The sequence below is a fragment of the Dasypus novemcinctus genome, chromosome 18 (assembly GCF_030445035.2).
Source record: "Dasypus novemcinctus isolate mDasNov1 chromosome 18, mDasNov1.1.hap2, whole genome shotgun sequence".
NCBI classification, from domain to species: domain Eukaryota; kingdom Metazoa; phylum Chordata; class Mammalia; order Cingulata; family Dasypodidae; genus Dasypus; species Dasypus novemcinctus.
In genome coordinates, this window is record NC_080690.1 from 22106938 (window position 1) to 22134702 (window position 27765).

Here is a 27765-nt window from a genome sequence, read left to right on the forward strand (position 1 = left end):
ACACCATTAATGAGCAATCTGGAATGGAAATCAAGGAAACAATTCCACTTATAATAGCATCTAAAAGAATAAAATATCTAGGAATAAATTTAATCAAGGAGGTAAAAGATTTGTACACTGAAAACTATAAAACACCGCTGAAGCACATTAACAAAGACCTACATAAATGGAAATAACATCCCATGTTCACAGACTGTTGTTAAGATTTCAATAATGCCTAAAGCAATCTACAAATTCAGTGCTATCATATTAAATCTAGCAGGCTTTTTTTTGCAAAAATGGAAAAAGCTGATCCTCAAATTCATATGGAATTGCAAGGATTTTAAACAGCCAAAACAATATTGAAAAGGAAGAAAAACGTCAGAGGACTCACACTCCCTGATTTCAAAACTTACTACAAAGCTACAGTAATTAAGTGTTGGGAAGCAGATGTGGCTCAAGCAACTGGGCTCCCATCTACCATATGGGAGGTCCAGGGTTCGATTCCTGGAGCCTCCTGGTGAAGTCAAGCTGGTCCATCTGGAGAGCTGACCCCCCAGAGTGCTGGCTCACGCAGGATTGCTGGCCCATGTGGCAAGCTCGCCCAGAGATCTGGCGCGGCAAGATGATCCAACAAAAAGAGACACAAAGGAGATACAATAAGAGGTGCAGCAGACGAGGGAGCTGAGGTGACATAAGATATTGAGCACCTCTCTCCCACTCCAGAAGGTCCCAGGATCGGTTCCCGGTGCCACCTAAAGAGAAGACAAGCACACACTTAAGAAAAGTATAGTACTGGCATAATGCCAGTTACAAAGACCAAAGGAATAGAACTGAAAGTCCAGGAAATCCTGACATCTTTGGCAGTTGATTTTCGACAAGGGCGCCAAGACCGTTCAATGGGAAAATAGTTTCTTCAATGCACAGCATTATGACAACTGGAAATCCAAGCACAAAAAGTATGAAATGTGGATCCCTATCTCTCTCACCATATGCAAAAATTGATTCAAAATGGCTCAATTACCTAAATGTAAGAGCTAAGATTATAAAACTCTTATAAGACAGTGGTGGCCATTTCCCTGGGAGGCAGAGGCAGTGGACCGGGGAGATGGCGTACTGGCTTGGACTAGTCTGGCCTGTCAGGGCATAGGCAGCTGCTCTACCACCATATCCCTGCAGTCCCAGATGGAAGTTGTGGCCCTCGCTGGGAATTATTGCATGGTGGATTTGTTTCTGAATACTTCAGCTACGAGGTGGAGCGGAGGAGGAGGAATAAGAGGCGGCAGCTGCAGGCGTTGGGGTTGAGTCAGGGGCAGTAGAGGCTGTGGACCCGAGGGCTTTGACAAGTTTCAAGCCACGGATCCTGGACATGGGGCTCTGGCAAAGAGGCAAAACATCCTCCCAGAAGGGGAAAAAAAAAATGGATACGACAGCGATCCTACTAGTACTGAATATGGCTGGTGCAAGGCAATAACAGAAAAGTTTCAGCTCCAAAATGAATTTAATGGAAGGTGGTGTTTTATAAAACGTCACCCAACAAGACCCTTTCTTGGGGAAACACCAACAATACTTATAAAGATGACATTTCCAATAGCTCCTTTGTGAATTTCCAGATAAAGGATTTTCCTCTGCAATGGAGTTTTTGACCCAATCTCTGACTACAAGATAATCTTCAGGGGAACAGGGGAATGTCATTTATGCACAGGATGACTACATGGAGGTTTTAACAAGACTTCACATTACTGTTTCTAAAGCCTACAAAGTTAACCCAGACATGAATTTCGAGGTTTTCATTCACAAAGTTGATGGTCTGTCAGATCACAAAATAGAAACACAGAGTGACATTCAACAAGGGCAATGATAATGACCTTGTAGATGCCAGGCTAGAAAAACCCCATCTTAGCTTTTTGACCAATATCTAAAACCATTCACTATTTGAAGTGTTTGGTAAGGTGGTACAGAATCTCACTCCACAACTGCCAACTTGGAAAACCTATTAAATATCTTTATACCAAATTTAGGTATTGAAAAAGCTTTTTTTTTTTTTTTTTTAAAGATTTATTTTTATTTATTTAATTCCCCTCCCCTCCCCCGGTTGTCTGTTTTCTGTGTCTTTTTGCTGCGTCTTGTTTCTTTGTCCGCTTCTGTTGTCAGCGGCACGGGAAGTGTGGGCGGCGCCATTCCTCGGCAGGCTGCTCCCTCCTTCACGCTGGGCGGCTCTCCTTATGGGTGCACTCCTTGCGCGTGGGGCTCCCCTACGCGGGGGACACCCCTGTGTAGCAGGGCACTCCTTGCGCACATCAGCACTGCACTTGGGCCAGCTCCACACGGGTCAAGGAGGCCCGGGGCTTGAACCGCGGACCTCCCATGTGGTAGACGGACGCCCTAACCACTGGGCCAAAGTCCGTTTCCCTTTTTTTTTTTTTTTTGATGTTGTCTGTACACTGCAACAGACAGTCCTCCTGTGGATATGCAATCTTATCAACATTACTGTGACATTATATTGTAATTGATGTGTCCCTTCTGAGGGAGAAACTTATGTCAGTGAATTATTTAGCTTCTTTAATCTTGACATTATTTGCTGAATATCTTTTATTCTAAACCATCTGGATTCCTTAAGAATTGTTATTTTCTTGGCCCTAAGACACTGGTAGATTGTCCACTGGGAGTTGGAGAGGGTACATGGTACCACAATATGCACTGTTTCAAATATTTGTCTCCAGTATTTTGTCACCAAGTGTCAACTGTGGTACTTTCTTCACATAGGATATTAATTTTTAATTGTTTATTTTTGTTGCTGGTTGATACCCCTTCTGTTGATTTACATTTATACATTTTTACTCCACATGTCCAATATATATTCCAAAGCCACTAGCCCAGCTGAGTACACAAGTGCCACTGTTTCATGAAATATGTATACACAGGTCTATAAACCCTAACAGTGTGACTTGGAGTACTTCATGCAGATGACTCAGACCTTTGAGCATTTACAGGGATCATGGTGATAACCAAAAGAAAAATGCTTTTATATTTATAGATTTCAATGAACTATGTAAGTGGGTATCAACAATAAATGTATTTACTCCAAAATCAAGTTTTTCTACTTACCTAGGTAGAGGGTAGGGTAATGGAACAATGGGTTGCCCCATTCTGTTTTCTCACCCATGTCCCTTTCTTCTGCTGCCTCACATGGCTAATATTCCTTATGTTTCAGGACTTAAAATTCTGTCCTGATGCAGGATTTCATGGCCTGATATCCAGGCATCTCCCCTGGCCCTTTTCTGCTTATTGTAGCAGGTCTAGCCTAGGCCCAGGGGGAAATGTTTGTCATTGTGGTGTTTCATATCAACAATTCTCACTCATGGTGAAGAATACCCAGGGCCTGGCATAAATGATGCATTATATCCAAGCCAAGAAGGGGTAAGTAGATGAGTTAAGCAGAAAACTATATGAAAAATTATACAAATTCTAGCTTGTTTTTTTGTTTCTTCCAGTTCTTGACTTACTCAGTGATTCTTAAGTTTGTTAAACCAATATTTACCTATATAAATACTTAGGTAATTAAGTTGGGCCTAAACTAATTGGAGAAAGTATACATTAAATTAAACTAGTAAAGTAACTTTAAACACTCCCATTTTTCCCCCAGGGGCTTAAAGAAGTTTAGTCTTCAAAAGGAATGTGGGCAGCAATTGAGTATAGCTGGAGTATATTTCTGTTAATAGCAGCTTCCCTGTGCTGCTTCTACAGAGTTACGAGACTCTGGGAATAAAGAGCACCCAGGAGGGACATAAAGGGATAGAAACTATAAAAGTGATTTATATGTATTACCTCATGTAATTGTCACATTTCCTTATAAGGTAGGTACTATATAACTATTTTATGGATAGGGAAACTGAGGCACAGAGAAACTAAATTATGAAGTGTAAGAGTTGGAATGCATGCAATCTGATTCCAGAACCTGCATCCTTAAACTGCCACACAATCTTGCTTCCTAGTAGCAAGGAAAGTCTGCCCAAGTGTTCTGAAGAAAAAGGATTCTATAGTTAAATTTTTTTTTTTTGGCATCCATATATTTTTTTAAAGATTTATTTATTTATTCCCCCCACCCCCCCCCACCCCCACCCCCAGTTGTCTGTTCTCCGTATCTATTTGCTGTGTCTTCTTTGTCCACTTCTGTTGTTGTCAGCAGCACCGGAATTTGTGTTTCCTTTTGTTGCGTCTTGCTGCATCAGCACTCAGAGTGGGCGATGCCATTCTTAGACAGGCTTCACTTTCTTTCCCGCTGGTGGCTCTCCTTATGGGTGTACTCCTTGCGCGTGGGACTCCCCTACGTGGGGGACACCCCTGCGTGGCACAGCACTCCTTGCACGCATCAGCACTGCGCATGGGCCAGCTCCACGCGGGTCAAGAAGGCCCGGGGTTTGAACCATGGACCTCCCATGTGGTAGACGGACGCCCTAACCACTAGGCCAAGTCCACGTCCCTATAGTTAAATTTTGTAAATGTGCATTTCTGTAGTCTCTTCTTGGATATTTACTATGTACAATCAAATAGTAAAGGTTCTGTGAAGACCTGCAATAAAAAACCTTGATTTTAAAAAAAAAAAAAACCTCTTACAAGAAAATATAGGGAAATCTCTTCAGGATCTTGTATAAGCAATGAATTTTTAGATTTTATACCAAAAGCACAAGCCATGACAACAAAAAGATAAAATAGATTTCACCAAAATTACAAACTTTTGTGAATCAAAGGACATTATCAAGAAAGTGCAGAGAAATCCAGCAGAATGAGAGAAAATATTTGAAAATCATGCACCCGTTAGATTTTTTTGTTATTTTTCTTTTTTTCCTTTTATCTTTTTTGTTTAGTTTTGTTTTGTGTTAGAAGCGTAATATCCAAAAATCCATAAAGAACTTTTACAACACAAACACAAAAAGATAAACCACCCAATTAAAAAATGGGCCAAGAATTTTGCAAAGATATTCAGATGGCCAATTAGTATACAAAAATATGCTCAACATGATTAGCCATTAGAGAAACGTAAATTAAAACTATAAGAAGATACCACTTCACATCCAAGGATGGTTATTAATAAAAAAAAAAACATGAAAATAAGAAGCACTGACAAGAATGTAGAGGGATAAAAACCCTTGTACTGGGGAAGTGGACTTGGCCCAACGGATAGGGCGTCTGCCTACCACATGGGAGGTCCGCGGTTCAAACCCTGAGCCTCCTTGACCCGTGTGGAACTGGCTCATGCACAGTGCTGATGTGCGCAAGGAGTGCCGTGCCACTCAGGGGTGTTCCCCTCGTAGGGGAGCCCCACATGCAAGGAGTGTGCCCCGTAAGGAAAGCCGCCCAGCACGAAAGAAAGTGCAGCCTGCTTAAGAATGGCGCCACACACAGAGAGCTGACACAGCAAGATGACACAACAAAAAGAAACACAGATTCCCAGTGCCAATGATAAGCATAGAAGCAGTCACAGAAGAACACACAGCAAATGGACACAGAGAACAGACAACTCGGGCGGGGGGGGGGGAGGGAATAATAAATAAATCTTTTTTTAAAAAAACCCTTGTATATTTTGTTTTTAAAGATTTATTTTTTATTTATTTCTCTCCCCTTCCCCCGCCCCACCATTGTCTGCTGTGTCCATTCACTGTGTGTTCTTCTGTGTCCGCTTGTATTCTTGTCAGCGGCACCAGGAATGTGTGTTTTTTTTGTTGCATCATTTTGCTGTGTCAGCTCTCCATGTGTGCAGTGCCATTCCTGGGCAGGCTGTGGTTTTTTTTGGGCAGCTCTCCTTACGAGTCATACTTCTTGCAGGTGCATGGCACTTCTTGGGTGCAACAGCACTGCGCTTGGGCCAGCTTCACCACACAGGTCAAGAAGCCCTGGGTTTGAACCCTGGACCTCCCATGTGGTAAGCAGACGCCTTATCAGTTGAGCCAAATCCACTTCTATATAGGCTTATTTCTACCTACCTCACATAATTATAAAGCCATTTTATTTAATAAATACAATTTCAGGAAAAGGAATTGTCTTCATCCAGAAAATACATTAGGAGAACTGCTAGTTCAAAGTGGCTGAGAATTCTCTTTTAGGAATAAATTCTATAACATGAGAAGCATTGTTAAAATTCAGGCACATTTTCTCACAAGCTGTTACCTTAATTCAAAACCAAGTTTTATACTTTTCTGTATACAGGGATTCTTACGGGGAAATTGGCAAAAGCAACCTTTTAGTCCATAAGCTATGTCCAGAGCTGCTTCCTTTCAATTCAGAGGTCCATGCTTCACATTTGTGAGAATCACATAAATTGTAGAAATGTGGGGCTAGGAATATTAACAAGAGATGAGAAATGGCTACCAATTATTATACTGAAAACAATTACTAATAAAAACCCTTAATAGCTTTAGGATTGAAACGGCTTTTGAAATCTTTGGACATTTGAGTTGGTTAATTTTTCAATTTTCTAAGAGGAAAGTTGGGACAATATTTATTTCTGAAATCTATACAGTAGAAGAATGGTTGGTGTGAAATGAATTCTTATGGAGACTTGCAACAGCAAATCCTATTAACTTCATAATACTTTTTTTAAAAAGAAAACATATTTCTATCCTAATCTAGCACCTTAAGAGCTTGAATAGTTTCTGAAGTCATTTTTAAAACTTTTTATTAGGGAAATTTTTAAATAAGTCTTTTTTTTCTGACTTTATTTAAGAACCTTCACTGTAAACACAATATTAAAAAACATTTACATTTAAGTACAATTCACAAACTGTTCATTAAAGTGATTATCTTGATAGAAAAAAATACTTTAAAAAATACTTTAAATATGATACAAATCAAACAACTATTTACTGAAAAAAAATTCTAAAAGGATTAATCCAAAATTAAGCCAAAATCAGGACTCACAAAAATCCTACCTATTTTCTAATCAAAATTTAAAACAGTAAAGGTGACGAAAATTTAACGCAAAAATTAAGCAATCTGAGAATTTAAGATATTGAAAAACATACTTTAAAATGTTAAAGCTGGTGGCGGACCTGGCCCAGTGGTTAGGGTGTCTGTCTACCACATGGGAGGTCCGCGGTTCAAACCCCAGGCCTCCTTGACCCGTGTGGAGCTGGCCCATGCGCAGTGCTGATGAGCGCACGGAGTGCCGTGCCTCACAGGGGTGTCCCCCGTGTAGGGGAGCCCCACGTGCAAGGAGTGTGCCCCATAAGGAGAGCAGCCCAGCGCGAAAGAAAGTGCAGCCTGCCCAGGAATGGTGCTGCACACACGGAGAGCTGACACAGCAAGATGACACAACCAAAAGAAACACAGATTCCCATGCCGCTGACAACAACAGAAGCGGACAAAGAAGACACAGCAGAGACACAGAGAACAGACAACCGGGGTGGGGGAGGAAGGGAGAGAAAGAAATAAATTAATTAATCTTTTAAAAAAATGTTAAAGCTAAGGAAGCAGATGTGGCTCAAGTGACTAAGCTCCCACCTACTACGTGGGAGGTACCGGGTTCGGCTCCTGGTACCTCCTGGAGAAGACATGCAAGAGAGTGAACTGGCGCAATGGGCAGGTATGGCAAGCTGACACAACAAGATGATACAATAAGAGACAAAACAAACCAGGGAGCTGAAGTGGCTCAAGCGATTGAGCACCCCTTTTTCACATGGGAGGATCCAGGTTAAGTTCCCAATGCCTCCTAAAGAGAAAACCAGCAGACACAGAGAGCACACTACAAATGGACACAGACAGCAGACAGCTAGCGAAACAATGAGGGGGGGGGAATAAATAAATAAACATAAATCTTTAACCAAAAAAATGTTAAAAGCTCTCTCATCTGCTGCACTATGATAAGACACATTGAAATTACACAGTTTGTAGAATGAAGCTTTCAAGCTACTTCTCCAGTATACCTAGGATGTTCATGTTCTCATAGACATATAGTTCCCTTATTACAGTAATACCAATATGTTAATTAGAACTACCCCAGAGATTAAATTTCAGCTGCTGGTAAGCTATCAATTCATAGGCCATATTATTTAAAACCTTAAAGTTCAACTGTTCCTCTCTCCTGAAATATGCCAAATCCAGGCAGACAAAGGAGAACCACGCAATAAAATTATGTAAACATTACCAGAAATGGTGTAAATATATAGACTCATATTACATTTGAGTTAAAATGATGGCTGTTAAAAAAAGCTTGCTCCTACTTGTGACTCTCCTAAGCCTCCCTGAACAACTCACTCCTCTTAAATTCCACTGTTACTTGAACCTCACATGGCATGCCTGGACAAATTTGATGACTTGGATTTTGTTTTAGAAGCCAGGCTTACTGCCAAGACTGCTGTGTCTACTCCCCTGACCCACCACAGCTTTGGACACCTCCCTTATTTATGCTACTGCTGTGAGCAGTCAAAACCACTGCTTACTATCAAATGAAGTTCAACCTACTCGGGTTTCCTACTTCTTAAGAGTAAAGCAATTGACTTCCTCAACTCCCCTCCTTATTTAAAACAAAATTTTACATATTGAATAGTCTACTACTCAACTAGCAATAGTGGGAAGGAAAGTAAAGGGTATATTACACTTTACAATCAGTAAAGTAACACATTATCTTCTCCCAAGAGGTCTCAATTTTATATGTCCATTTTTTATTTATGATCTTCTCTGACAAGAAAAACAGATCTACATTTTCTCACCAAAAAAATGTCTTTATGATCATACTTCATTAAAAAAAAAAAAGCTAAAATAGCAGAGCTTGAAATCTGAAATATGCCTTCAATAAAAATATAAATTTAGGCAAAGTTTACTAGCTGCTAAAGAAAGGCAAGTCATAATAATTAGTTGATTCTATTAATATAACTTGTCCTTAATAAATGTCCTTACATGCTTACAGTACAGACCTTATTAGGTCTCCACAATTTCTGCATCATGGACATAACACTCAAGTTTTAATTTTTATATCATCTATTAAAATTACCACAAAGAGAATTTAAAAAGAAAAAAAAAATTTTTAAAAAACAAACAACCACAGTATTACTTCTGCTAATAATTCAGAACATATGCCAAAATATCCCTTCTGGAAAAAAAGAGGAAAATCTAAGAAAGCATAGGTATAAAACTGTTTTTATAATGATGAAGGTTTAACAAAACAATATGACATTAAAAATCTTTTTCCTCGATTTTCCCCCATACTACTATAACACATTCAGGCACTAATCTCCATCATAAAAACCCACTCAGAGCCCCAGGAATATCTTCAACCCTTACCAGAAGTGTCAAGAACAGAAAATTAAATTATTCTTCCAAGTGAAACGGTGAAATGTTTATCCATGTCTCAATTACCTAACACATATTCTCACTACATTCAAGTCTAAAGAAAATGTTTACCTGTGGTATGAAAATATGGCTCAGCAACAATTAAATCAGCTATATAAACTCTCCATTAAATGTCTACAGGAAACCGTACAAGCAACTTCCCTTTTCTCATGCTGATTTAAATATCCAAATATACTTAATAATGGTTAGCAAATCAACCATCTTTCATTCCATACTGAGTCAGAAGTTAATAACTTGAATGATTCAAGTAGAAAAGCATAACTGAAAGCTAATGGACACTCAGGGAACTTGTGTAGCTCAGTGGTTGAGCATGTGCTTCCCATTTACAAGGTCCCAGGTCCAACCCCCGTTACCTCCTTAAAAAAAATAAAATAAAAGCTAATGACCAGTGTTTGATGAGACATGAGAAGAAACAAGAAATAATGAAAGGAATAACAGAATTCAGATGACTAGAGTTTAAAGGATAATATAAAAATGTCTAAGACGAAATATTCCAACTCATCTAAATAAGGTTTAGATTACTGCATCTCCCATTTACCTCTACTCCCTTCCTATGTTTTGGTTTAGGATTGGAAAGAAGAGGGAGTAAAAAATAACCAATCATCAGTTTTGTGGTTTTTTTTTTTTTAAGAAACGGTAACCACCATCACTTAATGAACACTGGACTAGGGACTGTACTAACAGTTTTGTTAGATTATTTTTTTTTTAAGATTTATTTATTTCTCTCTCCTCCCCCCCCACCCTGGTTGTCTGCTCTCTATGTCTATTTGCTGCGTCTTCTTTGTCCGCTTCTGTTGTTGTCAGCGGCACGGGAATCTGTGTTTCTTTTTGTTGCGTCATCTTGCTGTGTCAGCTCTCCGTACGTGCGGCGCCATTCTTAGGCAGGCTGCACTTCCTTTCGCACTGGGCGGCCACTCCTTGCGCGTGGGGCTCCCCTACATGGGGGACACCCCTGCAAGGCAGGGCACTCCATGCGTGCATCAGCACTGCACATGGGCCAGCTCCACACGGGTCAAGGAGGCCCAGGGTTTGAACCGCGAACCTCCCATGTGGTAGATGGACGCCCTAACCACTGGGCCAAGTCCGCCGCCAAGATTTATTTTATTTACTTTATTTTTCTTTATTTATCCCCACCACCCCCAGATGGTTCTCTCATCTCTCTGCTCATTGTTTGCTTGCCTCCTCTAGAAGGCACCATGAACACAACCGAGACCACCCACATGAGAGAGGTATGCCCAAGAGCCCGAGCTACATCCTAGCTGTGGTGTCTACTGGCTTGTGGCATCTGCCTGTTGCTTTTGGAGGCGGCATCTAATCTCCTTGAGGCCTGAGGTGGGTACCTAAGCTTATCTTCTTTTAGGAGGCATGGGGACTGAACCTGGGACCTGCTATGTGGTAGGCAGGCACCCAAGGGGTTGGTCCATATCCGCATCCCAACAGTTTTAAATATATGATCTCATTTACACAAGCTAAAACAAAAACCAACTTTGAGTAAAAATGATCAATAAAAACTGAAAATGACAAAATTATCTAAGAAACAGTAAATTATAAAAAACATGTAAGTCAGATCTCTAAGCACTAAAAGTAAACACACTGTAGACTAAAGACAAAATGATTCAGGAAAAGTTCAACTTTACATATGAAAAGGTTATGTATTAAAGAACTGACAAGGAGGGAAACAGACTTGGTCCAGTGGTTAGGGCATCCATCTACCACATGGGAGGTCTGCGGTTCAAACCCCGGGCCTCCTTGACCCGTGTGGAGCTGGCCCATGCGCAGTGCTGATGCGCTCAAGGAGTGCCCTGCCACGCAGGGGTGTCCCCCGCGTAGGGGAACCCCACACACACAAGGAGTCTACCCCGTAAGGAGAGCCGCCCAGCGCGAAAGAAAGTGCAGCCCGCCCAGGAATGGCGCCACCCACATTTCCCGTGCTGCTGACAACAATAGAAGCGGACAAAGAAACAAGACGCAGCAAACAGACACAGAGAACAGACAACCGGGGGCGGCAGCAAACAGACACAGAGAACAGACAACCGGGGGCGGGGGCGGGGGGGATTAAGTAAACAAACAAATAAATAAATAAATAAAAGAACTGACAAAATTATATATATTTTATAAAATAATTTCTTACAAAAGTAAATACTGAGGACAGCTAAAGTTTGAACCTAAGTCAGAAAGAGACCAGTAGCTGCCATTTTGACTCCACCTCTGTCATGAGGGGAAGCCAGGCTGACTGAAACCACAGCAATGGTAGGGACCAGCTTCTTTCTATCCAGATTGGATCACAGCCCTAGCTAGGCTCCAGCCCTACCTCCTACAAGGAGGAAGACAGGGGGACTGGCACCAGCTTCTCTGGTAACTTCTGGTTGGCACACAATGAATAGTCAGAGACCTGGGGCTCCCTCCTCAAACCCCAATAGGATAGGAGAGAATTTGTGTTTCCTGAGTCTCTCTGGGCAACTGCAGGTGCTTTCAGCCCAAACAAACTGGTTTGTTGAGCACCTTCAAATCCATTTCCACCCCTCAACCTCCATAGGATAGGAGGGGGCTGGTGTTCCTTCAGCCTCTCTGGCAGACTGCAGGCACTTTCAGCCCACAGACCAGATACTTGGGTACCTGTATTAGTCAGGGTTGTCTAGGGAAACAGAATCAACAAGGGATATCTGTTGATAGTAAGAGATTTATCAGAGGCTCTCACACAGCGGTGGGGATCCACAAGTCCATGTTCCCCAGGTAGGCTCCAACCAGGAGCGCTGGTAGTAATGGAAGAAACTGTAGCATTGATGTAGAGAAAGTGGCCACGGTAGCTGCTGAGGGTAGGGAGAGGGATGAAGAGATATGATGTGGGGGCATTTTCAGGACTTGGAGTTGTTCTGGGTGGTACTGCAGGGACAGATGCTGGACATTGTATGTCCTGCCATGGCCCACTGGGTGAACTGAGGGAGAGTGTAAACTACAATGCAAACCACTATCCAGGTGGTGCAGCAGTGCTCCAATTGTATTCACGAAATGCAATGAATGTCCCACCATGAGGACAGAGGTTGCTGATGTGGGAGGAGTGCGGTGAAGGGGGTGGGGGGTATATGGGGACCTCATATTTTTTTAATGTAACATTAAAAAAAAATAAAGAGGGAAAAAAAATTGTATCAAAGATATTTCTCCCCTCTTAGAAGGCAGTAGTGGATAAGACACTACACACAACATTGCACACCCTCCTCCCAACGACTCTATTCAGGACTAGAAAGTAAAGATTTATGGGAAGTGGATGTGGCTCAACTGATAAGAGTCCACCTACCATATAGGAGATCGAGGGTTCAATAACCAGGGCCCCCTGGCCCATGTGGTGAGCTGGCCCATGCACAGTGCTGATGCGCAAAAGGAGTGCAGTGCCAAGCAGAGGCTCCCCCATGTAGGGGTGCCCCACGTGCAAGGAGCGAGCCCCGCAAGGAGAAACTCCTCGCGCAAAAAGCACAGCCCACCTAGGAATGGCACTGCACACAGGGAGAGCTGACGCAGCAAGGGGACACAACAAAGAGACACAGATTCCCGGTGTTGCCTGACAAGAATGCAAGCGGACACAGAAGAACACCCAGTGAATCAACACAAAGAGCAAATGGAAGGGGGAAGGGGAGAGAAATAAATCAAATGAAATCTTAGAAAAAATTTAGTGGAGGACAAACCAAGAGAATGAAATTTTCAATTTGCAAAGTAACAATTATTATAACATCAAACTAAATTAAAAATAAGCAATCAGTACACCAAAATAGAGCACCAGAAGTTACACTTTATAATGGAAAATAATGTTAATGGAATACATTACATTAAACAATTATCTATTTTAAATTCCCTATTTAGTATTGGGGTGTATCTTTATTTTGAAGCGAGGTATTAAATAAAAGAAAAAGGTACTGCAAATTTAAAGAAAATTTGGATTTAACTGGAAAAATCAGAGATGATGCTGTCCTATTTAAAAAGAAAAGAAAAAGCTAAAGATTCCAGAGTCCTAAATTATTCTTCAGTGGAAAAATCTCAAAATACCTTGGTAAGCAATAATCTTTAAAAAGCCAATCAAATCATCCAATTTGTATTTTAATAAGTTTTGTTAGGATAGTCACTAAATTCAGCCCCTTGGCTTGTACTGACTCTCCATCCCTACTCCCAAATACTTTTCAAAAATCTTCTCCCTGTATAGAATTTCAGATGTGATACAAGTACTTTCTCTCTCTTTTTTTTTTTTTGGGGGGGGGGATATGGGAACTTCTTGCATTTTTTATGTGTTTTTTTTGTTTGTTTTGTTTTTTTAAAGATTTATTTATTTCTCTCCCCTTGTCTCCCCCTGCCCCGTTGTCTGTTCTCTGTATCTATTTGCTGCATCTTCTTTGTCCACTTCTGTTGTCAGCAGCATGGGAATCTGTGTTTCTTTCTGTTGTGTCATCTCTCCATGTGTGCGGCGCCATTCTTGGGTAGGCTGCATTTTCTTTCGCGCTGGGCGGCTCTCCTTACGGGGCTCACTTCTTGCGCGTGGGGCTTCCCTACGCAGGGGACAACCCCTGCATGGCAGCGCACTCCTTGCACGCATCAGCACTGCGCATGGGCCAGCTCCACACGGGTCAAGGAGGCCCAGGGTTTGAACCGTGGACCTCCCATGTGGTAAACGGACACCCTAACCACTGGGCCAAGTCCACATCCCAATACCAGTACTTTCAAACCCTCAGATACAAAACCACTACTGCCCAAAAGGTCCAGGGTCGGTTGTCTTATGGAACTAGCCAATTAAAGTAAAACAGCTGTAATATTGCTTAACAACTTCCTCTGCCAGAAAAAGGAAAAAAAAAAAAGTGAACAATGACTCAAAACTTAAATGGTATTTACTCATTAATTCAACAAATATTGGGTGCTATAATGTTGAAGTCACTATGTTAAGTAGGGGTATAAGATATGAAAAAGATAAAAAATACTATCCCTACCTTCATGGAATTTAACGTTCCAGTGAGGAAGAGTACAAAAACAAGTAAACACACTGATACAACCCAATACTGATCTGAATTCTACCAAGTAATTTTATTCTCATGGCCCACTTAACTTTATACTTCATTCTAAAAGCATGTCAGTTAGTCCACTCAGTTCCTTCAATCTACAGTCTTAAAACTATCCTGACCAAAACGAAAACTAATTTTGTAAACAAATAATTTTGAAATCTTAACTTTGACTATTTAACACATCCTTCTCAATAATATTTAAAAAGTTGCTAGGGGGAAAAAATTAGCTACTAGATGTTCATAGCCACACTATTCACAATAACCAAAAGTCCAACAATGGTGGGCCTGTGTAACAGGGAATCCAGTGGTAGAAGGTGTACTGTTAACAGGACAAATATGAGAACATTTTCTATGAACTATAACAAATGTATAATACTAAGAGAGGAAGTTAATAATTGGGTGGGTTGGGGGAAAAATACACCAAATGTAAGACATGAGCTATATTGTGAGGATGCTCTTTCACAGTTTGTAACAAATGTTTCACAACAATGCAAGGTGGTGATGGTGGGGTGATGTAAGGGAGCTCTGTGTACTGATATATGCATGGTTGTTTGGTAAGTTCACAACTTTCACTATACCCTTATTGGTAATGTATGTTCATGTATGAATGATATACTTTAATAAAATTTTACTTTTTTTAAAGTCCATCAATGGCAGAATGGATAAACAAACTGTGGTTTATCCATACAATGGTATATTATTCAGCCTAAAAAGGAATGAAGTTCTGATATAACTACAGTGTGGATGGACCCGGAAAACATTAGGCTAAGTGAAGTAAACCAGATACAAAAGGCCATATATTGTATGAGTCCATTTATATGCTTATATGAAATACCCAGAATAGGTAAATCCGTAAGGACAGAATGCAGACTGGTGGTTGTTAGGGGGAGAGAGGAATAGAGAAAAACTGCTTACTGGATATGGGTTTTCCTCCTGAGGTGATGAAAATGTTTTGGAACCAGATAGAGGTGGTAGTTATACAACATAGTAAATGTACTAAATGCCACTGAATTGTTCAGTTTAAAATGGTTGGTTTTATGTTCTGCGAATTTCACCTCAATTAAAAAAAAAATTAAGTAGCTGCTGGAATATTTTAAAGCGGACTTTTTTAACCACAAGTAAAATTGCTCATATTTAACTTTGGGAATTTCAGTTATAAACCTTAATTCCTAAAGTCATTTTAATATCAAAATGTTTTTTGTGTATAGCAAAAATCCATTTTTAAAAAGCGGTTTTCATAGCTTTTAAGTGTATATCTTTTGGGAGTACATACAATTCCTACTCACATGACATTCCTTCATTAATCATATATTGTATGAACACCTTTATTGACCATATAATTGGTATATAATGTTCTCTAATCAAGTTTGTGTCCAAAAAAGTTTGCTAAGTATCTACTGTTTATCTTCTTTATAACGAAAATAAACACTGAACCAAGTTATTTTTAATTTCTGTTAAATCCCAATAATCTAAGAACAATTCAGTGCCACCCTCTTCTCAAATACCGCAAATTAACAGCCTATTATTCCTATCTAGTAGCATAGTTATTTAGGTTATGTCTCCCCCAACTATTTCCCAAGCTCCTTGAGGGGCCTCAGTCCTTTTTGCATCCACCATAACACTTCACAGTACCTAACAGTAGTATCATCCAGCATAGTAGGTGCTCAAATGGTATTAGTGGAATTGAAGTAAACGCAACCAACAAATAATTGTTGTAAATTATTTATTAGGCTGAAAAAAGGTATCTAACATATAAAGACTAAAAGGAATGATAAACAGGTACAGCCCAGAGAATCCTTATGCCACACGTTCAGATGTTTTTCAATACAATTCTACAGAAGAGTCTGCTGAATGAACATCATTATGGACAACAACAAATAATTTACTTAATACCTGGAAGGAATAAGCAGGCATTACTCTTCTCCATCTCCTTTTTTAAAGTTATCCTGCATATGTAATAGGGAAACTGAACTTAATGAACCGCAGTATTCCAAACCAGGTCACAGGAGACCTCTAAATCCCCAGTTATCCTGTTTCTATTTCCTGATTGGTCTGACCTCCAAACATTATGGAGACCAGCCTTCCCAATTCAAAATCTCCTTTAAAACATCTTACGAGGTGAGCCTTGTCTTTAAATAAAAATTCGCTTTCAGCGCTTTCTAGAGTTATGAAAAATACATCCCACCTTTTTACTAATCTGCCGAAAGACTTTGCTCAAGAAAGGAAACCCAGTTTTCAGCAAAGTGCCGTAACACTTCGATTTAAATGTGGGCCATAAACTTGCACAAATGGACGTTAACAGGAAAATATTACTCTACTAGCAAAACTGATTTAAACATGTGCACGAATTTTAGAGTCTTAAAACTTCATGAATGCGCATCTTTTAAACAAACATTAAAAAAAAAAAATAGGTGAAAAACCCATAAGTTTTCTAACGCTTACACTTCACAGAAACATTTTCTCCGCATCACGCTGGCAAAGCAGCGACAAGCAGACGCCACTTGGGCAGTGGACCCGACCCTCGGCCTCCGAACCCGGGGTGGGGTTCCACCGGCCAAGACGTCCCGAAGCCGAGTTCCCCAATACCGCGCTACCAGCCAAGTCGGCGGCCACTTCCACGACGTTCCGATCCACACGCCTCCTCAGCAATTGAAATCCGCTCTTCACGCGGGCGCGCGCGCGCACACACACACATACACACAACAAACACACACGGGGTTACCAGCCTCCAGAAAACCAAGGGACCAGGAAGGGGGCGAGCTCACGCGAGCGAGGAAGGGAGGGCACTCACCTGCAGGCCGCGGGCCCGAGGGCGGCGGCGCCGGCACCCCGTCCTCGTCAAAGACGAGTTTAAAGTCGAGCTCGTCGTGGGCGCCACAGTTTGCAGTAGTCATCGGCGTGGCCCAGGCTGCTGCGGCTCCTCCTTAGGCGGCGGCGGCGGCAGCGGCTCCTCAGCGCCGCTTCATGCCGGGCCGAGGGGCCAAGAGGTCGCGGCTCCGCTGCAAACTTTCCGGGCGGGGCCCGCGACACGGAGCGTTCCGCCCCGAAATCAAGAGCTGGCCGCGCGACGAGCCGCACCAAGAGCCACCGCCGCCAGTTGCCGGTGCCTCGGCCGCCACCGTAGCCTCAACCGACGCTCCCCGCCCCCCAACAGTAGCCTCCGCCACCGCCGCCGCCAGCGCGCTCCCGCGCCGGGTCGCGCGCCCGGCCCCGCCCCCTACGCGCGCTCATCGGGCCGGGCTGCCCATTGGCCACTGACACCGCGGGCCGGTCGCCGAGGGCCCCGCCCCCCGCCGGCCTACCCCCTGACGCCCTCTCCGCGAGAAGGAAGTCACGTGAATACGAGAGCTGGAGCGTCTAGCTCACCTCTCGGGAGTTGTAGTTTGGCCTCTACGTCTTCCGCGATTCCGAAACCACACCCTGGCACCTGGATGCGCGATCGATAGCCCTATTTGACTGAATTGTGGAGCCCACCATCGGTCAACCTAGAAGGCTCCTTTAATTATTGGGCCGAGTTCACGTCGAGGAAGGGGCGCGAGAGCCCTGGGATTCTGGATGCGGTCGGGGGTGGGTGCACCCTGTTTATTACTGGTGGCTGGATTTGGAGAGGGTATCAGGACCCCGCGAGGTTACCTGGATGCCATTCGCACACCCCCATCCCCGCTACATTAAAGGCGGAGTCTCCAGGCGACTGAGATCGGACTGAACCTCAAACTAAATGGGGTACCCGGAGGAGACCTGGGTTGAGAGATGAGTCCCAAGCCTGAGCAAACCGTCGCTGTAGACCCACCCGTCAAAGGCGGGGCTAATGCCTGGGTGGCTGCGCCTTCGTCTGCCCCCATGAGCCGGCCTGGCAGCTGCTCCCTAGGGACAGCTCGCACATTGGAGGCCTCGGCAAAGCCGGTCGGGCAGGGACTCTCCCCTGCTGCTAACCGTGCAGACTGAGCGGGAAAGTCCCCGTCGTGAGTTGGCGCTACTCATAGGCTGTGACCTCTGCATCCTGGGGTATAACCATGAAGGAAAGAGAGATTGTGCCATCCCAAATGGGAGGAAGTGAGCTTTGTCTGAAGAACCATTTTGCTTTCGAGCCCTCCCGGGGGAGGGGGGGGGGGTGGGCTGTCTTCCCCCGGGACAGCCCAAGACGCCTACACCTGAGGCCTGGGGTGGAGTCTGCGTCTGGGGACGCTGAGCCTGGCTTGTTTACTTAGGGCTCCACTGAGGCGCAGGGTGGACCGGGAGTATAGAGAGGCGGCAGTGACCCGCTCTCCCAGCTCTAAGGTGGTGGTGCAGGGCCCGCAGGGCAGAGCATCCCTAAATGCCTGTTGCCTGAGGAACCCAAGGTGCTACAGTCTCAGAGGCTTGGGTGCAGGTGCAAAGCCCCGGGAATGCCTCCTCACAAAGCACGACACATCCCACACCTCCCACAAAGTCCCTGGGAGAAGAAGATAAGGCAGAGTTCCATGCAGAGGTGTCAATATTTGAGCTGATACACAACCGGGAGCCCTAAGGGGTAAACCAGAAGAGGGTCAGGACTAGTAATGTTCAGAGCACAAGATGTTTGTTCAGCTTCAGTTGATTCATTCCTTCAGTCAGGGAACTATTCCTGCCCAGTATCTGGTGCACACAAACCTGTCTGTGCTGGGCAGGGGGAAGTATGGGGGTAGAGAGATAGGGGTGGTAGGGGTGGTAGGGAGGCTGGGGGGGGATTGGGTTTGGGGGGGCAGGAGGACAAAAAAATCTATGATTATTGCCCAGAGGTTAAGGCAGTGGGGGAGCTCAGAGGTTTGTAATCCCCCAGCCTGCAAGGCCTGTTACCAGGCATCATTAGGAACTGGAGAGATGGGCATGGGATGAGGAAGGTTGTTCCAGGCAGAGAAAAGATTTCCAAAGACTTGGAGACAAGTAAGTACCTGCAGTGGGCAGCAGCCATAACTGAGGCCACATGAGTAGACAGAGTACTGGAGGCTGCTGCAAGATGTCTAGACTTTATCCTGAGGGCGGAAGGGAGCCATGGGAGAGTTTAGAACATGGGAATTACATGGTCAGAATTCTGGATGGATCACTGGACAGAGGAAGGTTAGAGGCAGGAGTTACGAGCTGCCAAGGGGAAAGTGTATTAGGTGGATGGAATATCCTATCAAAAGTTGTCCTGCCTTCAGAGGATCTCCAGTCTTAAGGACCTGACTGGATCTTGGAGCCTAAACACTATACCAGCTCTGCAGTCCTCTGTCCCAAGCAAATGGCTGGCCGTCCTATTAGTACCACATGTTACATGGTCCTGGAGGTCCAGGCACTTGTCCAGCTCACCTACTCCCCATAAAAGACTTAGTGCAACCTTAGGATGTGACCTCCCCCCATATCCTCCCTGGTTGCCAAATTGAGAAAATGGGCCTTTATCTAGTCCCCCTATTCTCCAGACATGATTTAAACCAGGGGCCCAGCCAGCCAGGCCCCAGGGGGACTGTGGAGGGAGACCCTGGGTATGTCAGCCTCACTGCTGGCAAGGGATTACAAAGATGTAGATGGCTTGAAAAGTTCACCTATTCATGAAATGTTTAGAGATGTAACACTGACCACCTGGTGGACACTTAGAAGGGGTCATGTCTTAGCAACAGGACTTTTGATACAGGAGAAAACTGAGAACCTGGAGTATTAAGGGCTGGGGCAGGAGTGGGCACTGACTGCAGGGCAAGTGTCACCACCTTTGTAAGAAACGCAGCAATGGCTGGGGGCTCTGCAGTTAACGGAACGTCAGATTGGGCCAGACTGGCAGACAAGATCCCTGAATCCCACCTCTCCCTCCTGCATAATTGCCAGCCAGTCCTGTGGTTTAAGGAAATTCAATCTTCTTTCATCAGCTGCCACAAGGTTGATCCTAAGCCGCAACTGTTGAAGGCTCCCCATCCCCGCTGGTAGAGCCACGGGATGGTACAGCTTGCCAAGCCTAGTCACCTTGTTCCATATTACAGGAAACAGTTTAGAAAAGTCCTCGCTCTAGTGTCACACACACACACACCCCAAAAGCTCTTGTTTGATTCCTCTTCTATGCCTGCTATCCACTCCCATGCCAAGGCTAGTTATAAGGAACACAGGAACTGCCTGTCCTTGAGCAACTCCCAATCTGGGCAAGGGGATAAGACGAGCCAACTACAGTCTAAGAAAGTTAGTTGCTGAAGTCAGCACAGGGCGCTGGGAAGACAGGGTCAGCATTTTGTCCTCAGATGCTAAGCTGAGGAGTTTGGACTTGATCCAGAGGGCAGCAGAGAGCTACTAAGAGTTCTGAGCTGGAGAGAGACCTGGAAGGACCTAAGTGTCAGGACTGCAGGGAATCATTCCCTGCCCATTCTCGTACAAAGACCACTGTTTTTGCCATGGCTGTAGCAGGTCTACCTTCCTCTCCATCCTTACTCATCCCTTCCTCTCCCACTCATCCCTCCTTTACCCACCCACACCAAAACCACTTGTCTCCAAAATGTGATGCACTAAGAGAAGCCCTCAATCAAGGTGACTAGAATAGTGACTCACCTCTGGCTTACCTTCTCCCCAGTGCTTTCCCTGGGCCTTCAGAGCCTGTACACCCCAGCCTCTAAGAAGCAGACCTCTGGCCCTCCTTCCCAGAATCCTGACCCTGCCAGAAAAGGGATTTCCCCAGGGAAGCCACAGTGGTGGGAGAAGAGGCCTAAGGACAGAGCCCAGACCACCAGGGAGGTGGACCTTGGGACTAAGTGCCTGCCTCCATAGGGTCCTCCCACAGGATCTGACTGCCAGGTCTTGATGTCCCTTGGGGCCTGTCTCCCTGTTCCAGTGGGGGTATGAGAAAAGACAAAGAGGGTATTTTGATTTGATGAGAAAAATCAGAAATAAATGGTGCCTAAACCTTGGTAACTGGGGCTGGGCAAAGCCTCAGTGTTTCTCCAGGTGGGGCCCGTTCTCCAGGAGCTATAATCTGGGAAGTTAAGGCAGCCTCAGCATGGAGTGCCCCATTAGTCATGCAATGCCCTATCAAAGGCCAGACTATTTCTCTTCCATCCAGCCTCACACAAGCAGGGAACAGCTGATCCCATTTCTCTGGGGAGGGCCCTCAGGTCCACAGATGACTGCAAGTGACTTGCCCACAAACAGCAATGTACTCTGCGAGGAAGGAGGTAATGCTTTATCCTTATCTGCACACAGAAAAAAAAAGCCAGTGTGGGTGGCAGGAAGGGGCAACACCAAAACCAAGACAGAGGCCTCACCCACGCAACCCTTGATTCCCAGGCCAGCAGGGCCAGGGGCTGCTGGCTGGCACAGGGGCCTGAGGCCCGTGCAGGGCTACCACAGAGCAAGAGGAGAGAAGGAGGGCAGAAGGCACAGCCTTGGCAGCAGGGCGCCTCCTGTGCCCCAGAGGGGAATCCCCCCTCCCCTGAAGCGCCTGTAAGAGAAGAGAAGCAGCATGTTTACAGCTTACAGCAGAGGAAGCGGGGGAGGCACAGGGCAGGGACCTTTGGTCAGAAAGCCCCTCCCAGTTAGTGGGGGAGGCCCCATGAGTTGTTTGTTTTCTCACTGCCAGGAGAAAAATAAAGAGAATCTGCCACTTCCTTCCGTTCCAGGGGGGATGGTGGGGGAGTGGGGATAGGTGGTGTGGGTGTGCAATTGCAAAGGCCCAAAACTGCTGTCATTGGCAGCCACCAGTATCCCCTTCCCATAGCAGGCACCTTAAGGGATACAAGCTGCAGCCAGCTAGCTGTCAGGCTTGGAGGAGTGTCTGGGGGTCAGGCCCAGCACCCCTGACTCCACTGGGCTGGCCCGTTACTGGGGCACCATTACCCTAGTCTTTCCCCCAAATTCACATCACCTCTCATCAGGAAAGTCAACTGATGCCCAGTGTCTTAGGTTTGCCACAAGCAGAATGGTCTTCTTGGGTCTTCCTGGCTCAGCCAAGTTCAGTGAGCCTGAAAGGTGATACCCCATCCCCTTCCCCAACCCCATCCAGACCCCTAAGGATGGATAGGAGATAAGCTTCAGGAAGCTGCAGTTCGATACAGACCCTCTGCCAGGATACAGTCTATGTGCTAAGTTACCCAAGACTGAAGTGGGTGGGGGTGAGGATGTCTTTATTGCACAGCACTGAGGTCAAATGGGAGGTACCACCTGAAAAGCTCCTGTTTTCAAAGAAAATACTGAAGTTACTGAGAACTTGGCCCTGCCACTCGGGCCCACCAAAAGAGATGGGCACACCTTGGCCCGTGCTCCAGGCTGATGGCACAGGATCTCTAATTCCTGCCAGGCAGAGCTAGTAAATTGCCCAGTGGTGTCTGGTTCATGTTCTGGCACCCACAGCCACTTAGGGCCAGGTTTCACTTTCCAAGGCCACAACAGGCTTCTTGCAGAGCTCCCCAGGCAGTGTTGACGTCTGAGCTCCGGGGTCCCCAGGGCCTTGGTCAGGGGCCTCCCGCTTGCGCTTGTGCAGGGAGGGGCTTTCCTCACGAAGCCGACCCTCAGGGAGGCCCTGGCTTCGCAGACAGACGATGGCAGCAGCCTGCTCCGCCAATTTCTTGGACTTGTCCCTGGGCAGAGGGGGTATAGAGCAGTAAGACAAGCAGGCCGGTCACCTGGTTGCCTGACTAGAATCTGGAAGCCCTGACTCTACAACCCTTGGCAGAGACTCTGCCAATACTGAGTAAGGGGCCACCGCTCAGGGATGCCACTGCCCAGGCATACCACCCGCCAGCCCCCCAGGCCATTGCTGGGTTCAGGCCCCCCACAGCCAGCCTCATGCCTACTCATAAGGGAACTCACCATGAGGTGGACTGATACTTCTGCTCAGCGACAGTGACAATAGAGCAGAACAGGCGATCTAAGGGGCGTTGAACCTGGTGCAAAGAGCAAAAGAAACAGAGATGGCTGCACAGGGGCAAGGGAACTAGCCCTGGAGGCCCACTTGCCAGGGTCACATTGTAAGCAGGAAGAGGGAAGAAATTCCGACCAAAGTCAAATGAAGGGCCCCCAGGCTACATGTAGAAGTGCCTGGGGAAAAAGGGCAAATAGATGACAATAACACAGTATGTCAGGAGTTCTGTCAGGGATGGAAGGAGCCTTTCCCTGATGATATCTGGGTAGGCCAGGTCCCCAAAGACAAGGAGGAGTTCACCAGATGGCAAAGGGGTTAGAAGGGACAAGGATGGGAGCAAAGAAGTCACACCTGGCAGAGGAACCAGGTGATGTGGCAGGAGCAGAGGGCTGAGTGGATGAAATCTGAAGCAGAAAATCATGGGGGGTGAGGGGGGTACCTCATGCTCCATACTGAAGTACTGGGGCTTGATCCTAAAGGCACTGAGGAGCTGACGAAGACTTGAGCAAAGGAGAAAGAGGTTAGATTTGTGTTTTGGAAAAGCCATTCTGGAAAAGAGGGACACAAGGCCCAGAAAGTACAAGCCTGGAGACAAGGGGCCAGTCCAAAAGAAATGGAGCAATCTAAACAAGCCATGGCCATGAGGACCAGAGAAGGGCAAGCAAGACTGTCTCAAGGTTTCCACCCCAGAGCTTCTTATCTTGGGCCCAATTTTGTGTTCCATTGACTGAAGCCTGGTCCAAAGATGTCTACCTAACTTTAGGTTTGAACTTCCTTTCTAAGTCAATTGGCCCTTTCATAAGACGTCTCAGTTGTCTGAAAGTGGCCTGAACTGGACAATAGACCCACTGACAAGAGGGGAGGGCCTACCAGCAACTGGCCTCGTCACTTGCAATCTCTGCATGCCCATGGAGGGCAAGGCCAGCCTCCAGCCAAGCAGAATGGAGTCTAGGGTTCAAACTAGGAGTGTGCTGGGCAGTGACAGTGCTGCAGAGCCAGGTGCAGGGGTAGCTGCAGGGCAGGCCATAGCCAGGAACTCACCGTTTCATACACAGGCTGTGCCAACTTCTCTCTCCGGCACCACTCCAACAGGCACATCTTGGGGGTGACCTGGGGTGGGTATGCTCTCCTGGGGAAAGGAGCGAGAGTCAGGGCCCACCCACCATCCCACTCCCTCCCCGAGCAGGGGCCCTACTTGGTTCCTGACAGGAGCAGCAGGACCTGGAGGAACTGACATCAGGCTGCTGTCTTAAGGCTCCTATACCTATTCCCTTCAGCTCCCATCCCTGCCCCACCAGCGGCTTAGGGCCTGGGTCCTACCTAAAGGGCAGGTGGGCTTCAGCATGCTTGGGGGTTAAGGGTGGGAAGTGAACTCCAAGGACTCTGAACCCTGGTCTGGAAAACAGCCTTCAAATAGCCCGGAAAGAAGTCCAGTTTGCCTCTCAAGATAAGATCAGGAGGGAAATGAGTGGAGGTGGGGCACATAGGTGGCCAGACAGAATCATCACAGATCTAGTTCAGTGCCCACCCTGATTACATCTGCCAAGTGTCAGGATGATCCAGCTGCTGCCTTGGACACAGCAGACTCTGATTCCAGAGTCAGTCCATGACAAGGTGACAGATGGGAGGGGTCATGCTCCAGCTTCCCACTGAGAGCTCCCTCCGACATAACTGCCCAGCCACCTTCCCCAACAAGCCACTGTCAGACAAGATTGGCTCCTCGTCTGGACTGAGGGATTGGAAAAAGACTCAGATCCCAGAAGGCAGAGGACAGAGACAAGGGCATCATTCAAAGCTGAGTTACCATCTAAGGCAATAATCAGCCACTTCTGCCTAGAGAGGGACACCACAGGCTGGTGATGGGCAGTGGGTGTGGGCAGGGGTTGCAGAGCCAACTGAGGTGTAGGTAGAGGAAAAAGTAGAGTTTAGTCACCCTTGGGACAACATGCACAGCCCTGACAGTGCTGCCTAGTGCCGCCTTTGGGATGCTGAAAATTGAAAACAAGTGTCCAAACCAAGGAGACCTGTGGCCCCCAAGGTTGGCATTAATCATGAACAGCAGACAGCTTGCTGGCCCAGCCAGATCCTGAGGGCACTGGCCCTGGCCCAAGCTGAAGCCAAGCTGGAAACCTACCGGTCAAACTTGACAGCCATCTTAATGACACCAGAGGTGTCTTCAGCTGGCTCCTCTGCCTCCTCTGGGGTCCTGGCCAAGAGCTTGGCCTGCAGGGTGTCCAGCTCCCGTGTGGTCTCCTCATAAAAGGCACCAAGGCCAAAGGCCTCACTATTGAGGGAGAAACAGAATAGACAAGCACATTAGTGTAGTCAGCATCCATGGTACTACAGGAGCCCAGACCCCCCCCCCCACCCCCGATTTACTGCCCTCACACATACACCAAAATGCCTGACCATCTGAAGTTGCTTCCTATCCACACCTTGGATCAGCCTGGACTGGAAGATGGAGAGTGAATGGGAGCCCCGGAGGAAGGAAAGGTTCTAAAGGTCATTCCTACCACTTGATCCAGCTTCTCTCCTGAGGAAGAACACACAGGCAGGTGTCCCTAGCCAGCAATGGTGAGTTGACCCTAAACTGGTCAAGCACCTGAGGCATGCACAGTCTCATCCCCATGTTTGCCCTCAGGAGAAAAAGACAGATGGAGGCCTGACTACTAGTGGTTCCCCATCTCCTGCCCCAGCCACAAGCAGTTACCATAGGCCAAGCCTAAACTGGGTGCCCTCTGAGGTCTCTCACCCAGAGCTACAAAGTTCTACTGTTTCTCTTGAGCTCCCAAGACAAATGGGTCAAGCTCGTTAAGCCATGCTGGGTAGGGACAGAAGCAACATCACAAGCCCAGAGTGAGGAGGAGGTTTCTGGCAAGCCTTTTCCCTTCTAGAAATCACTTTGAGGGCTATAGGACCTTCAAGAAGATGAGTCCCTGGGGACAAGAATGCTTCAGAAAGGCTTCTTTGGAGGAGGTAGGATATAGAGAGCCAAAGTGATGGGAAAGAGCATTCCAGGCAGGAGATCCAGTGTCACCACAGTAGTAGAGGTGTGGAAGCAGGTGGGTAGGCAGGGAGTTATGGGAACAGGGACAAGGCCTAATTGTACCAGCCTGTGTCAACTGCCTGAGTTGGAGCTAGATCTGATCTACAGGATGAAAGGGTGGCCTCTCATACTTCAGGGTGATCGGGTATGGATACAGGCTCAGGCCAGGGGCTCTATTCTCCCAACTCTCCTGACCATCAGGTCTTGGCAGCCTGGTATGTGACCAGTCCATTATGTGGAAAGCCCGTTCCTCTCCACGAATTCCCAAACCCAGCCCTTACATTCCTCCATCCTACTAGTACCTAGTTCCCAAAACTCTGTTGCTAAGATCAGTCCACGAATGAAAAGTTCCAAAGCCTTGAAAGTATCCCCTTCTGTGAGACTAAGCTGCAATGCCCCTCACCCCTACACATCTACCTCCAGAGGCTGTCCCTGGACCCCTGGTAGGGATAAGCTTAGGGCTCAGGGTCAAGCCTGGGCAACATCTATAAGGAAAGATGGATAGCACATTAACCCTCTCACCAAATTTCCTGAGAAGACTGGGCGGCATGGAGCAACCTTCCCTGGGGTGACTCCAGTTGTTCTCTTAGCATCTGGCACAAGCAGTACTTGGTGTTGGTATAGTGGTTGTCATACTGCACAGCCTGAGAAAAGAACTGGCATGAGCTATGCTCTGATGGCAGGAAGAGGCGGATAAAGGAGGCAAAAGAGGTGCTTACAGCCAAGACCATGTGACCCCATAAGAAGAGCCACCTCCATCCCAGCCATCTGCTCCTCCAGGTCGTGGTACAAAGCTTGAGGGCCACAGGTGAGGCCCACAATCAGGAACATCTCTACTCAACAGCCCACCTGAAGCCCAGAAGTGCAGGAAGCCCCCTCCTGCCTCAGCCACCACAGGCTACCCAAAGGACCTGCTGCTGGGTATCTTCAGGAGTATAGACAGGAGGGACTAAAGAGAGGGGGAAGGAAAACAAGCCAAACCTCTGGTTTTGGCATGTCCATCTCAGGACAGGGATGAGATTTTCTTATTACCTTCCCACATCTTAAACAGCCTCTCTCCAATTTCCTCTTACAGATATAAAGCACAGGACCATTTACCAAGCATGTTCATAAATGTCACTTGTCACTTCATTTATTTTTCAAGTGTGAGATGGAGCTGTTCCCACTATTCTTCAGACTGGGACACAAAGCCTTAGGGAGGCAAGATTACTGCCCAGGGATACCCAGTGGAAAGCCACCTGGCTGGGGCAGGGCAAGGGAGAAAGAAAGCTAACACATCTCTGTTACACAGCAGTGGTGATAAAGGCTGCCCCAGTCCTCCAGAACCCCTTCTACCCTCTATCCCCACAGTTCCACCATCTCTACCTGGGCCTATGTCTTCAGTGCCTGGGAAGGTGCCGTGTCAGGGTCAGTACAAAGTGGAGAATAAATGGGTAAGCCACAGCTGGCGGCAAGGCCTTGATTCAGCTTGTTTGGGATAGAAGGTACCTGGCTGCACCAGATGCAGCCTTGCCTATGCTTGA

General features: G+C 46.2%; 2 protein-coding genes and 1 pseudogene across 8 annotated transcripts in view; 1 reads left to right on the plus strand and 2 right to left on the minus strand.

Annotated features, from left to right (window-relative positions):
- Positions 1–17566, minus strand: part of NFATC3 (nuclear factor of activated T cells 3) — a 199659-nt gene extending 182093 nt beyond the window's left edge. For all 3 annotated transcript variants that reach the window (XM_071209115.1, XM_071209116.1, XM_071209114.1), the window contains exon 1: positions 17158–17566. In XM_071209115.1, coding sequence (XP_071065216.1) covers positions 17158–17260 — 103 coding nt within the window. In that variant the 5' untranslated portion in view covers positions 17261–17566. The remainder of the gene's footprint in view (positions 1–17157) is intronic.
- LOC131274275 (ras-related GTP-binding protein C-like) lies at positions 1088–17019 on the plus strand (annotated as a pseudogene).
- A 4872-nt stretch (positions 17567–22438) lies between the features above and the next one.
- The window catches only part of DUS2 (dihydrouridine synthase 2), a 38164-nt gene continuing 32837 nt past the window's right edge, over positions 22439–27765 (minus strand). For all 5 annotated transcript variants that reach the window (XM_058279822.2, XM_058279819.2, XM_058279818.2 and 2 more), the window contains 5 exons: positions 26765–26886; positions 25331–25480; positions 24238–24325; positions 23145–23218; positions 22439–22912 (listed from right to left, as the gene is read on the minus strand). In XM_058279822.2, coding sequence (XP_058135805.1) covers positions 22690–22912; positions 23145–23218; positions 24238–24325; positions 25331–25480; positions 26765–26886 — 657 coding nt within the window. In that variant the 3' untranslated portion in view covers positions 22439–22689. The remainder of the gene's footprint in view (positions 22913–23144; positions 23219–24237; positions 24326–25330; positions 25481–26764; positions 26887–27765) is intronic.